The sequence below is a fragment of the Nerophis lumbriciformis genome, linkage group LG21, assembly GCF_033978685.3.
Source record: "Nerophis lumbriciformis linkage group LG21, RoL_Nlum_v2.1, whole genome shotgun sequence".
Classification (NCBI taxonomy): domain Eukaryota; kingdom Metazoa; phylum Chordata; class Actinopteri; order Syngnathiformes; family Syngnathidae; genus Nerophis; species Nerophis lumbriciformis.
In genome coordinates, this window is record NC_084568.2 from 1,132,501 (window position 1) to 1,149,212 (window position 16,712).

A 16,712-nucleotide genomic window follows, 5' to 3' on the forward strand; every position below is an offset into this window, starting at 1 on the left:
CGCCCCTTTCTGACGAGCTAATGCTAGCTGGCGCATTTAACGCCTTTAAACACGATCAATGACATCATTTGTCTTCTTTTCATGTCCAGGTGACAGTTATATGTTTATGAGCAGTTTGTAGGTAAGGTCAGTACGAGTATTAGTGTACTCTACAGTTAAACACCACACTAGTATGGAAATAATCATCACTTATTCAGTGCATCTATTGTGTACACAGGGTGTCAAACATAAGGCCTGAGGGCCACATCAGGCTCGCCAACACCTTTAATCTGGCCCGCGGGATGAGTATAAATATTACCCTGACATTTTTGAATGAAAGAAACGGCTGTTCTAAATGTGTCCACTGGGTGTCGCTATAGCAATTGTTTGTATCTATGTAGATCAGACCTGGGGATATTAAAGGGGAACATTATCACAATTTCAGAAGGGTTAAAACCATTAAAAATCAGTTCCCAGTGGCTTATTTTATTTTTCGAAGTTTTTTTCAAAATTTTACCCATCACGCAATATCCCTAAAAAAGCTTCAAAGTGCCTGATTTTAACCATCGTTATATACACCCGTCCATTTTCCTGTGACGTCACATAGTGATGCCAACACAAACAAACATGGCGCATAGAACAGCAAGCTATAGCGACATTAGCTCGGATTCAGACTCAGATTTCAGCGGCTTAAGCGATTCAACAGATTACGCATGTATTGAAACGGATGGTTGTAGTGTGGAGGCAGGTAGCGAAAACCAAATTGAAGAAGAAACTGAAGCTATTGAGCCATATCGGTTTGAACCGTATGCAAGCGAAACCCACGAAAACGACACGACAGCCAGCGACACGGGAGAAAGCGAGGACGAATTCGGCGATCGCCTTCTAACCAACGATTGGTATGTGTTTGTTTGGCATTAAAGGAAACTAACAACTATGAACTAGGTTTACAGCATATGAAATACATTTGGCAACAACATGCACTTTGAGAGTGCAGACAGCCCAATTTTCATCAATTAATATATTCTGTAGACATACCCTCATCCGCGCTCTTTTCCTGAAAGCTGATCTGTCCAGTTTTGGAGTTGATGTCAGCAGGCCAGGGAAGCTAGGGTGGATATTCTTCTCTTGATCATCTTCGGTGGCATAAGGGACGGTGTGAGCCAAGACATCCAGGGGGTTTAGCTCGCTCGTCTGCGGGAACAAACTGCCGCCATTGCTTGCCGTGCTAGCGAGGTCCTTTGTCCCTGAATTGCTCACACACTCCGGCAGATTCAATGGGGGTCTGGCGGCAGATTTCTTTGACTTTATGGTTGTAAATGCATCTGCTTTGAGTGTCGCAGGATATCCACACATTCTTGCCATCTCTGTCGTAGCATAGCTTTCGTGGGTAAAGTGTGCGGAACAAACGTCCAATTTCTTGCCACTTTGGCATCTTTGGGCCACTGGTGCAACTTGAATCCGTCCCTGTTGGTGTTGTTACACCCTCCGACAACACACCGACGAGGCATGATGTCTCCAAGGTACGGAAAACAGTCGAAAAAACGGAAAATAACAGAGCTGATTTGACCCGGCGTTTAAGAAAATGGTGGATTGCTTCCCGTTGTGACGTCATCGCTCCGAGAGCGAATAATAGAAAGGCGTTTAATTCGCCAAAATTCACCCATTTAGAGTTGGGAAATCGGTTGAAAAAAAATATGGTCTTTTTTCTGCAACATCAAGGTATATATTGACGCTTACATAGGTCTGGTGATAATGTTCCCCTTTAAGGCCCGGGGGCCACATGCGGCCCGTTAAGCTTTTCAATCTGGCCCGCCGGACATTCCCAAATAACGTTTTTAAATGTTTAAGATGTAAAGTGTAGCTGCCATTATGATGTGCAGTGATGTTTTCTAATGAGCGTTAAGTCTTCAACTACACTAAGTATTTCAATGGCTGGAATCTGCGCTTTTGCATGATGTACTAGTTACTATGGTAATCTAATTAGTTACTATGGTCATCTAATTAGTTACTATGGTAGTCTAAGTCACAGCAGCTCAGACGAGGCACCAAGCAGTGTGGGTGGGGAGCGTTTCCACAGAGTGTTTCCAGAGCCTGAAAATGCGGGTGTCAGGGAGATTTTTACAACAAAGTTCTAATGCTTAGTGATATATCAGATTGTAGGTGGGGGTTTTTTACCCTTCGTCTTCATATTTTGCTGTGTTTGTTGCGTTTCGCTTGATTGTAAAATATGTGGATGGAGAGGGGTATTGACATTCATATGTTGTCAATATTCAGTGTTTTATCCTTCATAGTTAATATTGTAAATCCCACATTCTTTAATTTCAAGTACATTCTGGGTGTCTCATTCATCCATCCATCCATCCATTTTCTACCGCTTGTCGCTTTTGGGGTCACGGTGGGTGCTGGAGCCTATCTTAGCTACAATCGGGCGGAAGGCGGGGTACACCCTGGACAAGTCGCCACCTCATCGCAGGGCCAACACAGATAGACAGACAACATTCACACACTAGGGACCATTTAGTGTTGCCAATCAACCTATCCCCAGGTGCATGTCTTTGGAGGTGGGAGGAATCCGGAGGGAACCCACGCAGTCACGGGGAGAACATGCAAACTCCACACAGAAAGATCCCGAGCCCGGGATTGAACTCAGGACCTTCGTATTGTGAGGCAGACGCACTAACCCCTCGTGCTGAGGGGTGTCTCATTCAGTAAAACAATTTAAAATTCATTTTTTTAAGGCGCTCTGTCATAACGATTTAGCATTCAATCAGACATTATTGTGAGGTTTTGTATTAGTGCACTGAAAAATCTGATATTTCGGCCCCCAGACACATTTTTTCCCCTCTAAATTTGCCCCCCCCCGAGTCAAAACAATTGCCCGGGCCTGATGGAGATGATGCTACATACGTACAAAATAAACCACATGATGTTAGTGCACCAGTCCAGGAAAATGATCAAACTACATAAATAACATACTGTCATTTGATTTTGATATCATTTTTTAATCTTGATTGAAAATGAATACCAATGAGTTGACTGATGAACATTATCACATCATTTATTCAAAAAATATAAATGACAAATTATTTAAAAAAAAAAACATATGTACATTTTCAGAATGTGCTAGTAGTATTTTGAAACAAAACAATCTGAAGTTGTCTTTATTTTTAAGTTATCAGGCCGTGATTTGACCAGTTGGGAGTAGATTTTTCTCCATGTGGCCCACCGAACTAAAATGACTTTGACACCCCTGCTTTACACACTTATATTGGCAAGTCTGTGTTTGTATGTATACAAACACTGTAAAAAAATAAATGAATAAAATGATATATTCATGTTTGTCATTGGGATATATATTTATTATGTTTCAGGGCACGATGAGGACACTCGCTCTCTTATTTTGTGGAGGACCGCCAACGCCTCCTTGTTCACAGGGAGACGTCATGCAGCTGTCAATGGATATGAGTGAGTACATGCATACTTTTATACTGATAAATACACCCTCATGTTGACTAGGGATGCAAGGGTTACGCATTTCCACTGCACCATTATTCATTTCACAACAAAGAATATATACAATCACAGACATTCCTTAGACTCTAAGGAATGTCTGTGATTGTATATATTGTCTATACCACAGTGTATACCACAGTGTATACCACTGTGCCGTGAGAGATTATGCAGTTTCACCTTTTTGGGTTAAAAATATTTTTTGCAAACCAGTAATTATAATCCGCAAATAATGTGCCGTTGTTGAGTGTAAAAAGTCAGTGTTCAAAAACAAGAAAAAAAAAATACAAAAATGAGGGGTATTTTATTTGAACTAAGCAAAATTATCTGCCAATAGAACAAGAAAATTCGGCTTGTCAAGACTTTCCAAAACAAGCAAAATTAGCTAACCTCAATGAACCCCAAAATACCTTAAAATAAGTATATTCTCACTAATAACAAGTGCACTTTTCTTGGTAGAAAAAAAAGAGACCTTTTTGCTCAATATGTTGAAAAATATTCTTAAATGAAGTAAATGCTAGTGCCATTATCTTGACATAATGATATACATTTCTTGAAACCAGCAAACTTATACTAAAAACTAATTTATTGTTCTTAATGGAAAGGCAATAAGGCAAGCGCTTGTTACTCTCGGGGTCTCCTAGCCGCTCAGGCAAATCATATGATCTAAAAATGCATTTTTCCATGGATAACATGACATCATCGCGCCAAGTGCGTGCTCTTTCAGTCAATTAGTGCGCATATATACAGCCCGGCCCCCGTTTTTTTTTATTGTAATTTTGAAGAATTTACCTGAATGTGCATCAACTATTTCTGTTCAAAATAGTTAGAAATGTTAAATGTTTAAATATTAACTGTCAGTTTCCTGTACTGTGCCAACTGTACTACTATATGAGTACATATTTTCTATTGTTTCATTGAAAATAAAACAGCAAAGTCCATTTGGCTGTCGTCTGTTTTAATTATGAGACATAATTGTGTCAAAGTCATGATTTTTTTTTTCATGCTTGAAATAAGAAATGATTACTTTTAAAAAAGTAGTTTTATACTTGTGAGTGTTGATGACACAGCTTTGCAACACTTGATATTCTAGTTTCAAGCATGTTTTACTCATTATAGCTCATAACATCTCAGCAACAAGCTGTAATATCTTACTGACATCATTTAGGACCAAAACCCTTAAAACAAGTAAAAGACTCTAACATAAAATCTGCTTAGTGAGAAGAATGATCTTATCAGACAGAAAATAAGCAAATATCACCCTTATTTGACATATTTCATCTTACTAAGATTTCACTTTTTGCAGTGTGCTGTCTGGAGCTCGGCAGAGTAACCGTGTTATTCTCCTCAATACCAGTAGGTGGCAGCCGTTAGCTAATTGCTTTGTAGATGTCGGGAACAGGTCGTGTGAGACGACGATGGTTTGTCGTGATCACTATATGCAGGCGACAGGTAAAAAGGTATCTTAATGCTTAAACCAAAAATAAACAAAAGGTGCCCCTAAGAAAAGGCATTAAAGCTTAGGGATGGCTATGCAAAACTGAACTTGCTACAAAGTAAACAAAAACAGAATGCTGGACAACAGCAAAGACTTACAGCGTGTGGAGTAGACAGTGTCCACAAAGTACATGACATGACAACAATGTCCACACAAAAAAAAATAGCAACAACTGAAATATTCTTGATTGCTAAAACAAAGTAGATGCGGGAAATATCGCTCAAAGGAAGACATGAAACTGCTACAGGAAAACACCAAAAAAAGAGAAAAAGCCACCAAAATAGGAGCGCAAGACCAGAACTAAACCACTACACACAGGAAAAATAATAACTAGAGGTGGGGGAAAATGATTGATATTAAAATGCGTAACGATTAGAAGGTGGATGATTTTGAATGGATAGACGATTATTTATGTATGTTAAATAAAGTCTTACAGACAGTTTTAAAATGCGGCATTTAAGCAAATGTTTTTACCTAACTACGTTAGAGTAACCAGCTCAGAAGAGAAAATGAGCAAGTAGATCATAAGTCAGTCATACAGTGCGGCCGCTGGCTGGCAACACTTTCTGCCATAAAGTAGATATGAATGACTAGATAGACCACACACCAGCTTATGGCCACTCGGCCAAAGTATTTTAATACTCTCTGGTTTAAAAAGGTACAAAAAAATAAATCAAGGATGCTTGCTCACCAAGTAGGGATGTTTATTTGTTCTTTCACTGGGTAGGCTACTACAGTTCTCACTTATCTAGTCTTCCATATATATATATATATATATATATATATATATATATATATATATATATATATATATATATATATATATAAATAAAAACAGAACCAGTGAAGTTGTGTAAATGGTAAATAAAAAGAGAATACAAGGATTTGCAAATCCTTTTCACCCTATATTCAGTTGAATAGACTGCAAAGACAAGATATTTAATGTTCACACTGGTAAACTTTGTTATTTTTTGCAAATATTAGCTCATTTGGAATTTGATGCCTGCAACAGGTTTCAAAAAAGCTGGCACAAGTGGCAAAAAAGACTGAGAAAGTTGAGGAATGCTCATCAAACACTTATTTGGAACATCCCACGGGTGAACAGGCGGGTGCCATGATTGGGTATAAAAGCAGCTTCTGTGAAATTCACAAACAAGCATGGGGCGAGGGTCACCACTTTGTCAACAAATGCGTTAGAAAATTGTCCAACAGTTTTAAGAGCAACATTTCTCAACCAGCTATTGCAAGGAATTTAGGGATTTCACCGTCTACGGTCCGTAATATCATCAAAAGGTTCAGAGAATCTGGAGAAATCACTGCACGTAAGCGGCAAGGCCCGTGACCTTCGATCCCTCAGGCGGAACTGCATCAAAAAGCGACGTCGGTGTGTAAAGGATATCACCACGTGGGCTCAGGAACACTTCAGAAAACCACCGTCAGTAACGACAGTTGGTCGCTACATCTGTAAGTGCAAGTTAAAACTCTACTATGCAAAGCCAAAGAAAAAAAAATCAACAACACCCAGAAACGCTGGGCCTGAGCTCATCTAAGATGGACTGATGAAAAGTGTTCTGTGGTCTGACGAGTCCACATTTCAAATTGTTTTTGGAAACTGTGGACGTCGTGTCCTCCGGACCAAAGAGGAAAAGAACCATCCGGACTGTTCTAGGTGCAAAGTGTAAAAGCCAGCATGTGTGATGGTATGGGGGTGTATTAGTGCCCAAGACATGGGTAACTTACACATCTGTGAAGGCACCATTAATGCTGAAAGGTACATACAGGTTTTGGAGCGACATATGTTGCCATCCAAGCAACGTTATCATGGACGCCCCTGCTTATTTCAGCAAGACAATGCCAAACCACGTGTTACAACAGTGTGGCTTCGTAGTACAAAAGTGCAGGTACTAGACTGGCCTGCCTGTAGTCCAGACCTGTCTCCCATTGTGGCACATTTTGAGGGCTAAAATAGCACAAAGGAGACCCCCGGACTGTTGAACAACTTAAGCTGTACATCAAGCAAGAATGGGAAAGAATTCCACCTAAGAAAAATTAAAAAATGTGTCTCCTCAGTTCCCAAACGTTTACGGAGTGTTGTTAAAAGGAAAGGCCATGTAACACAGTGGTGAACATGCCCTTTGACCACTTTTTTGCAATTTGTTGCTGCCATTCAATTCTAAATGAATGATTATTTGCAAAAAAAAAAGAAGTTTCTCAGTGTGAACATGAAATATCTTGTCTTTGCAGTCTATTCAATTGAATATAAGTTGAAAAGGATTTGCAAATCATTGTTTTTATTTACCATTTACCAGAGGTGTGGACTCGAGTCACATGACTTGGACTCGAGTCAGACTGGAGTCATGAATTTGATGACTTTAGACTCGACTTGACAAAATGTAAAAAGACTTGCAACTCGACTTAGACTTTAACATCAATGACTTGTGACTTCACTTGGACTTGAGCCTTTTGAATTGACATGACTTGACATGACTTGCTACTTTCCCCAAAACCCAAAGATGAAAAAGTTATTCGGGAGCGCTCCGTATTTTTCATTGTGTACTTGTCTATCAGCGTTGCGTGTGTCAGCTGGTGTGCTCTCAGTACAACAGCCAATCAAATTACATCTACTTTGTTTTCATCACACAGCATTCATCCAATCAAATTGCAGGACAACCAACGAAGAAGACATGTCCAAACCACACGCCAGTGAACAAAAAATTATACCTAAAATAATTTTGTTTGGGTATAAAAATTACGAGGTGGTCAACACAAAACGGTTTGCAGTATGCAACACATGCGGTTCCAAAATGACTGATGGAGAGGCAACAACTTCCAACTTCGTCCGGCATTTGAAGTTGCACAAAGAAGGGTAAGTTTTGAATGTAAGATAACGTTTATTGGCTAAGTAACGTGACTTTTATTTGCTGTGTAGTTAAATCAGTGAGGCTGTAAACTCACTGCTAACGTTATAACGTTATTGCAAACACGGGAATCTGTTGCAGTTCACTACCTTATTCATACTTTTTGTTCAGTGATTTTTTAAGCAGGGTTACGTTAGTCAATATATCACACGTAACGTTAGACGGCGGTCAGCAGCACCGCATATTTTAGACACCTAAAAAAAGACAAAAATAGTCAAATAAAGGTCAGTTAAAATGTATACTATATTATGAATATGGGTACCGTTTTAGCTAGCTTTCTGACATACTGTTGGTTGTTTACCTCAGTGGTCCCCAACCACCGGGCCGCGGCCCGGTACTGGTCCGTGGATCGATTGGTATCGGGCCGCACAAGAAAAACATAAAAAACACAAGATACACTTACAAGTAGTGCACCAACCCAAAACAACTCTCCACCCCCTTTTGTTCTGGGCATTGAACATGAAGACTCTTCCTTCACTGTTCCGAGTGGCCATGAGAGTCTTGGCAGTGCCTGCCTCCAGTGCTCCAGTGGAGCGAGTTTTCAGCCATGGTGGCATCATACTACGCCCCCATCGTGCACAAATGACTGACAGACTCTTGGCTAATTTGGTCTTTTGCAAATGCAATGCAGCATAGGGCCCTGACATATAAAAAGTACAACTTTTTTGTTATGTTCACGTATATGTCATGTTTTTTCAATGTTAACACTTTTGTACAAATAAGTACATTTGAACTTTATTTTTCAATGTGTTTGTTCTGTAAAGGAATGAGTTCATGTTTAAAATGACTGGTTAATAGTGCTATTATAAAGTGCAATGTCAGCACAATTTTCTTTCCTGCAATTTAAAATGCACTTGTTTTAATAAATAAATACAGCGTTTGAAAAGCATACACAATCTGTGTTAATATATTAGTCTGTGGTTAAAAGGACTTGAAAGGACTCGAAACTCAAAATGCAGGACTTAGGACTTGACTTGAGACTTTCCAGTCTTGACTTTGGACTTGACTCGGGGCTTGCCTGTCTTGACTCGGGACTTGACTCGGACTTGAGGGCAAAGACTTGAGACTTACTTGTGACTTGCAAAACAATGACTTGGTCCCACCTCTGCCATTTACACAACGTGACAATTTCACTGGTTTTGGGTTTTGTAGGTAAAAGGCAATTCATGGTTTTTGACCTGCTTTACTCACTTTGTCCACAAGATGGCGGCAAATCTGCAGAACATATATAATTTAAAAGGAATTCAGAAAAGACCCCACTGGCTGGATTCCTTAATAAAGTCTTGTTGCTCATGGGCCAAACTGAAGGCTGGCTGTCTTTGGCCCGCGTGTCGTGCTTTGGACTGGCCAGGATGAAAATAATGTCCGTTTGAGGAGGACTGAAACACACGGCTTTGTCATCAATTCACCTTTTTAAAGGCAGTGGATGAATGCCTGCCTAGTCAACATGGTGGTCTTAGTTGTGTGATCAGACTGTAACCCAGCTTTGTTGGAAGCAGGATGTACATCGCCAGTCGGGGTCTGGAGGGCAGGGTGACCCCAACCTTCTTAAAGAAGAAGTGGGAGAACCTGAAGCATCAGTATAAGGTGGACTATTTCTTTTGAACATTAGAGTAAATAGTTTGAGGTGTAAACACGTTTTCTGCTGGTCTTCCTTTCGTAGGCGCATAAGTACTCCAAACCCGGGGTCAGCATGGACGGTAGCGAGACCCCCGCCACGTCCTGGAAGTGGTACAATTTGATGGACGAAGCCATCGGGGGCAGGTTGTCCTTGACGCCGCCCATCTTCATCGCCTCATGCTCCCAGGATTCTATGGCGGGCGAAGCCACGTCCATGCCCACCCCAGAACGCTACGAAGCCACGGGGTCCGCCCCGAAGAGGCGGCGGGTGGACCTGGGGGACATGCTGAAGGAAAGCATGGACAAGGACGAGCGCTTCGAGCTGGAGCTGAGGGAGATGGAAGCCAGGGCCATAGAGCGGGAGGAGGCCCGGGCGAGGGAGGCGGCGGAGAGGGAGGAGCGGCGCCACCGCGAGGCCGTGGAGCGCGAGGAGACCAGGCACCGCGAGGCGGTGGAGCGCGAGGAGAGGCGGCACCGCGACGCCGTGGAGAGGGAGGAACGCTTCTTCAGAGAGATGAGGGAGAGAGACGATAGGAGAGACTCTGCTGCTCGAGAGGAGCGCTTCTTGGCCATCCTCGAAGCTTTGATCCAGAAATAACAATCTTTCTTCTTTCTACTCGGCCAGTCAAATGTTCTGTATCACATCAATCATCATCTCATTATTATTAATCACACCAGTGACTGAGAGGCAGGTGGAGCTACTACATCTCTTTTTTTACGCCGCTCGCCTTTTAATCCCAAATGTTTTGAGGCTGTCGCTTGGCAATTGAAAGTTGAAGCTCCTTTCTAGGAGCCAGGGCCATCAAAAGCCAGCTCCCTTGGGATCATTAGCTTCTCCTTGTAATCCTGGGCTATTGAATGTTTCTTCTGGACGTTTTTGTGGATAATCTGTGAAAATAAACTTAGTGTAAAATGACAGACTGTCCCTGGCCCCGGAAGTTGTGTGTCATCCAGAGAATGAAAAAGGTTCATTATGTCTTCTTCAAATACTTTTTCAAAATTTCTTGTAATCAGACCATATTTTCAGTATATTACCGTATTTTTCGGAGTATAAGTCGCAGTTTTTTTCATAGGTGCGACTTATACTCAGAAGCGACTTATGTGTGAAATGATGAACACATTAGCGTAAAATATCAAATAAAATTAAAGCTCCAAGCAGCGTTGGTCGGGCCCGCGTATTTGGCAGGTGCTAGTCCTAACTGTCCCAATACTTTTGTCCAGTGATAGTCCTAAGTGTCCCAATACTTTTGTCTACTTTTAGTCCGAATTGTCCCCAAACTTTTGTCTAGTGTACCTACCTTGTCTGCATTGTGTGGGCACGTTGGTGCTTCCTGCTTTTAAGCAGCCATCTTAAAAAAACAGCAGCGCAGCAGCATCAGCGCAGCGGGTCTTTGAAGGCTCATAAAATCAAAACCGGAGCAGTTAGGAAAAAAGCGCTTCTGTCATTGTAATCACAAGGGTTCAATCTCTCTCCTGTGTTAGTTTGAAGGCGAAACGACAAACGCGAGGAGATAGTTTTTGAAGGAAGGTGACCGGTTTTTACAAAAAATTTGTTTTGAAGGGGGAATAGCAAACTTCCTGTTGATTTTTGCTGGGGGTTGTCAATTTATGAAATGTAGGTCTAAGTGAGACCTACATAGAGGTTTTAGTTTCATGTCTCTCCGACCTTCCCAGGGAGAGTTACAGGCAGTTTTGTCATTTTTTTCTTCCGAGGAGCAGTTTTTTTTGCGTTTTATTAAAAAATTGCAGTAGAGCGCAATTTTGAGATTTGGGGTTAGGTGTTTTTTTTTTAGATCGCAATGTTTGCCAGTCCTGATGTGTGCGTTCAGTTTGGTGAGTTTTGAAGCATGTTAAGGGGGTCAAATTACAGCTCAAAGAGGCAAAAGTGACTGTTTTTAGTACTTTTTTGTCTTGAAGGGGGAATTGCCAACTTCCTGTTGATTTTAGCCCGAGAATGTACTATTATGAAATCTAGGTCTGAGCCAGACCTACATAGAGGTTTTTGTTTCATGTCTCTCCGACCTTCCTAGTGGGAGTTACAGGCAGTCTAGTTTTTTTTTTCCCTAGGGGGCGCTAGAGCGCAATTTTGAGTTTTGAGGTTTGGTTTTTTTGATAAAAAGTTTTGCCGTATATTACTGATTTGTGTGTAAAATTTGGTGGGTTTTGAAGTATGTTAAGGGGGTCAAATTACAGCGCAAAGTTGCGGAAGAATAATAAAACCTTACAAATTCAATAGGTCCTTATGTCCCATTGCATAAGTCCTTTTGCAATGGGCCATGCGGGCCCTAATTATCTCATTCACGTAAGAGACTAGACGTATAAGATTTCATGGGATTTAGCGATTAGGAGTGACAGATTGTTTGGTAAACGTATAGCATGTTCTATATGTTATAGTTATTTGAATGACTCTTACCATAATATGTTACGTTAACATACCAGTTGGTTATTTATGCCTCATATAACGTACACTTATTCAGCCTGTTGTTCACTATTCTTTATTTATTAGGGCCCGCATGGCCCATTGTATAAGGACTCCCTTTGGGAGTCCTTATACAATGGGACATAAGGACCTATTGAATTTGTAAGGTTTTATTATTCTTTATTCTTCCGCCGCCACTTTAAACTGTAATTTGACCCACTTAACATGCTTCAAAACTCACCATATTTGACCCACACATCAGGACCTGCGAAAATTGCCTTTTTAAAAAAAAAACGAACCACAAAACTCAAAATTGCGCTCTAGCGCCCCCTAGGAAAAAAAAAACTAGACTGCCTATATCTCCCACTAGGAAGATCGGAGAGACATGAAACAAAAACCTGTATGTAGGTCTGACTTAGACCTAGTTTTCATAATTGTATATCATCGGGCAGAAATCAACAGGAAGTTGGCAATTCCCCCTTCAAGACAAAAATGTACTAAAAAGTCACTTTTGCCTCTTTGAGCTGTAATTTGACCCCCTTAACATGCTTCAAAACTCACCGAACTGAACACACACATCAGGACTGGCAAAAATTGCGATCTAATAAAAAAACCTAACCCCAAATCTCAAAATTGCGCTCTAGCGCAATTTTTTAATAAAACGCTGAAAAAACTGCTCCTCGGAAGAAAAAAATGACAAAACTGCCTGTAACTTCCACTGGGAAGGTCGGAGAGACATGAAACCTCTATGTAGGTCTCACTTAGACCTACATTTCATAGATTGACAACCCCCAGCAAAAATCAACAGGAAGTTTGCTATTCCCCCTTCAAAACAATTTTTTTGTAAAAACCGGTCACCTTCCTTCAAAAACTATCTCCTCTGAGCGTGTTTGTCGTTTCGGCTTCAAACTAACACAGGAGAGAGATTGAACCCTTGTGTATAAAAGTACAGAACAGCGTTTTTCTAACTGCTCCGGTTTTGATTTTATGACCCTTCAAACAACCGCTGATGCTGCTGCGCTGCTCTTTTTTTAAGATGGCTGCTTAAAAGCAGGAAGCACCAGCGTGCCCACACAATGCAGACTAGGTAGGTACACTACACAAAAGTATTGGGACACTTCAGACTAAAAGTAGACAAAAGTATTGGGACACTTATGACTACCACCGGACAAAAAATGTGGGACACTTAGGACTACCACTGGAAAAAAGTATTGGGACACCTACACTGGACAAATGTATTGGGACACTTAGGACTACAACTTGACAAAAGTATTGGGACACGTACTACTAAAACTGGACAAAAGTATTGGGACACTTAGGACTAGCACCTGCCAAATATGCATTACGCTTTTTTTTTTCTTCTGTTGTGGCATATGCTGCAGGTGCCTGCTCGTTTTCCGTATGTGGGTAACAACATTTAACTATGTATATATATTTCCCAATTGGTTTAACTGCCACCCGCCTGAATCTATTTAAAATCTGATTTTTTTTTATTTCAACCGCCCGACCCGCGGATAAAATCTAATTTTTTTTTATTTCAACCGCCCGACCCGCGGATAATCCACGGACTCCGCGGTTGTGTCCGCAAACCGCGCATCTCTAGTAAATCGTCATGAAAACACATTGAATGTGTCTAAACGTTAGGCCTGTACTGTACATGTCGGCACATCCTCACTGACCACCATATAGGTCGGGAAAGTGAAACCAAAACCGAAGTCTTTGAGCATCCTTGCATTAATTAGACTGGCGGACGAATTGGTTTCATTATAAAAAAAAACAACTTTAATGAGCCGAGTTAAATCTGAAGATTCCTCGACTCGGACACGCTACACAAATATTTCACATACTTTTGATGAACTTTGCAAATGGGCACTCGGGAAGGTTCTGACCATCAATGCTGTCGTTCTTGACCTACACACACACACACACACACACACGTCACATTGAAGTGTCCGTCCGTTCAGCCGTGACTTGAAGCGGGAGGGAGGGGCTGAGCCGCCGTGATGCCATCGACCTGAGGGGTGGGATCTGAGGCGAGGAAAGAAGCGGTTAAAAAAGCGTGGGTGGCGGGAACCCTCGGCACGCGATGCTCACACATGCCATTGGGCGCTCCTGAGGGTCGTGAGGCCCCAGCTGGCATGTGCCCTCCGCGGTTAGATAAAGACTGACCTGAGGACAGAGGGAGACTGCGATGTAAGGACGCGGCTTCGCTTTCCCACGTGACTAGATTGTTCCTGTCCCCACCTGAAAGCTGCGTGGTGAAGCCTTGCTGCTCCCTCTGCTGGCGAATCTTCATCTCCGCCTGCTTCAGCTGCTCCGTGTGGAAGCTCTGTCTCTCCGTCAGAAGCTGCTGGCGCTGCTGCTCCAGCTGCAAAACCAACATGCGGGATAAGTGCTAGAAATACATGGAACAGTTCCATGTATATGTGTCTAAAACACCACCTGCACCTTGAATAATAATAATAATTAAAGCTGCAAGCAGCGTTGGTCGGGCCCGCGTATTTGGCATGTGCTAGTCCTAAGTGTCCCAATACTTTTGTCCAGTTTTAGTAGTACGTGTCCCAATACTTTTGTCAAGTTGTAGTCCTAAGTGTCCCAATACATTTGTCCAGTGTAGGTGTCTCAATACTTTTTTCCAGTGGTAGTCCTAAGTGTCCCAAATTTTTTGTCCGGTGGTAGTCATAAGTGTCCCAAGACTTTTGTCTACTTTTAGTCATAAGTGTCCCAAGACTTTTGTCTAGTGTACCTACCTTGTCTGCATTGTGTGGGCACGCTGGTGCTTCCTGCTTTTAAGCAGCCATCTTAAAAAAACAGCAGCGCAGCAGTTGTTTGAAGGGTCATAAAATCAAAACCGGAGCAGTTAGAAAAACGCTGTTCTGCACTTTTATACACAAGGGTTCAATCTCTCTCCTGTGTTAGTTTGAAGCCGAAACGACAAACGCGCTCAGAGGAGATAGTTTTTGAAGGAAGGTGACCGGTTTTTACAAAAAAATTTGTTTTGAAGGGGGAATAGCAAACTTCCTGTTGATTTTTGCTGGGGGTTGTCAATCTATGAAATGTAGGTCTAAGTGAGACCTACATAGAGGTTTTTGTTTCATGTCTCTCCGACCTTCCCAGTGGGAGTTACAGGCAGTTTTGTCATTTTTTTTCTTCCGAGGAGCAGTTTTTTCAGTGTTTTATTAAAAAATTGCGCTAGAGCGCAATTTTGAGATTTGGGGTTAGGTTTTTTTATTAGATCGCAATTTTTGCCAGTCCTGATGTGTGCGTTCTGTTTGGTGAGTTTTGAAGCATGTTAAGGGGGTCAAATTACAGCTCAAAGAGGCAAAAGTGACTGTTTTTAGTACTTTTTTGTCTTGAAGGGGAAATTGCCAACTTCCTGTTGATTTCCGCCCAAGGATGTACAATTATGAAATCTAGGTCTAAGTCAGACCTACATAGAGAATTTTGTTTCATGTCTTTCCGACCTTCCTAGTGGGAGTTACAGGCAGTCTAGTTTTTTTTTCATTCTAGGGGGCGCTAGAGCGCAATTTTGAGTTTTGGGGTTTGGTTTTTTCCATTAAAAGACAATTTTTGCAGGTCCTGATGTGTGGGTCAAATATGGTGAGTTTTGAAGCATGTTAAGTGGGTCAAATTAGTGCTCAAAGAGGCGGCCGGTATAATAATAATAAAACCTTACAAATTCAATAGGTCCTTATGTCCCATTGCATAAGGACTCCCTTTGGGAGTCCTTATACAATGGGCCATGCGGGCCCTAATAATCCACATTCATTTCACTGGCTGAGTCTGATTGCAGCAATTTTGCCGCCAATGCGAGTAAATTTTGGTCAATAACCATGAATTGGGATTTGAAATGAGAAAAGCACAGCATTCACTTATATGACCCAATCCAAACAACCTTCCTTAGTCATGGCTATGGTTGTCCCGATACCAATATTTTCGTACCGGTACCAAAATGTATTTCGATACTTTTCAAAATAAAGGGGACCACAAAAAATGGCTTTATTTGAACAAAAAATGTTAGGGTACATGAAAATATGTTTATTATTGTAATTTAGTCCTTAAATAAAATAGTGAACATACTAGACAACTTGTCTTTTAGTAGTAAGTAAACAAACAAAGACTCCTAATTAGTCTGCTGACTAAACATATTGTGTCATTTATACACCTATTATTTTGTCAACATTATTAAGGACAAACTGTAAAAAATGTATTATTAATCCACTTGTTCATTTATTGTTAATACCTGCTTCAACATGTTCTATCTACACTTCTGTTAAAATGTAATAATCACTTATTCTTCTCTTCTTTGATACTTTACATTAGTTTTGGATGATACCACACATTTAGGTATCGATGCGATACCAAGTAGTTACAGGATCATACATTGGTCATATTCAAAGTCCTCATGTGTCCAGGGATGTATTTCCTGACTTTATAAACATAATATAAATTTTTTTTAAATGAAAGAAGATGTTGTGATGCCTAAAAATATCGACGTAATCATAGTAGTATCAACTAGATACGTCCCTGTACTTTATATCCTTACAGTGGATGTTAGGTATCGATCCACCAATGGCGTGTTATGGTTCGGAGGGGAGATGACGGCAACAGACACCAGGGTGTTGTAGCTCTAGTTACAGGATCATACATTGGTCATATTCAAAGTCCTCATGTGTCCAGGGACGTATTTCCTGACTTTATAAACATAATATGAATTAGAAAATTTTGTGACCATAAAAAATATCGATGTAGTCATAGTAGTATC

The 16,712-nt window shown here is 41.1% G+C and overlaps 2 protein-coding genes across 2 annotated transcripts in view; one reads left to right on the forward strand and one right to left on the reverse strand.

Moving 5' to 3' along the window:
* LOC133621256 (uncharacterized) overlaps window positions 1-10,446 on the forward strand; it is a 10,720-nt gene extending 274 nt beyond the window's left edge. Inside the window, exons 2-4 of the mRNA XM_061983264.2 lie at window positions 3,354-3,447; window positions 9,408-9,495; window positions 9,572-10,446. Coding sequence (XP_061839248.1) covers window positions 3,354-3,447; window positions 9,408-9,495; window positions 9,572-10,126 — 737 coding nt within the window. The 3' untranslated portion in view covers window positions 10,127-10,446. The remainder of the gene's footprint in view (window positions 1-3,353; window positions 3,448-9,407; window positions 9,496-9,571) is intronic.
* A 3,270-nt stretch (window positions 10,447-13,716) lies between these two features.
* Window positions 13,717-16,712, reverse strand: part of LOC133621252 (SWI/SNF complex subunit SMARCC1-like) — a 42,869-nt gene continuing 39,873 nt past the window's right edge. The window contains exons 26-28 of the mRNA XM_061983257.2: window positions 14,192-14,315; window positions 14,042-14,116; window positions 13,717-13,975 (exon numbers count right to left, since the gene is read on the reverse strand). Of these exons, the coding sequence (XP_061839241.1) occupies window positions 13,908-13,975; window positions 14,042-14,116; window positions 14,192-14,315 (267 nt within the window). The 3' untranslated portion in view covers window positions 13,717-13,907. The remainder of the gene's footprint in view (window positions 13,976-14,041; window positions 14,117-14,191; window positions 14,316-16,712) is intronic.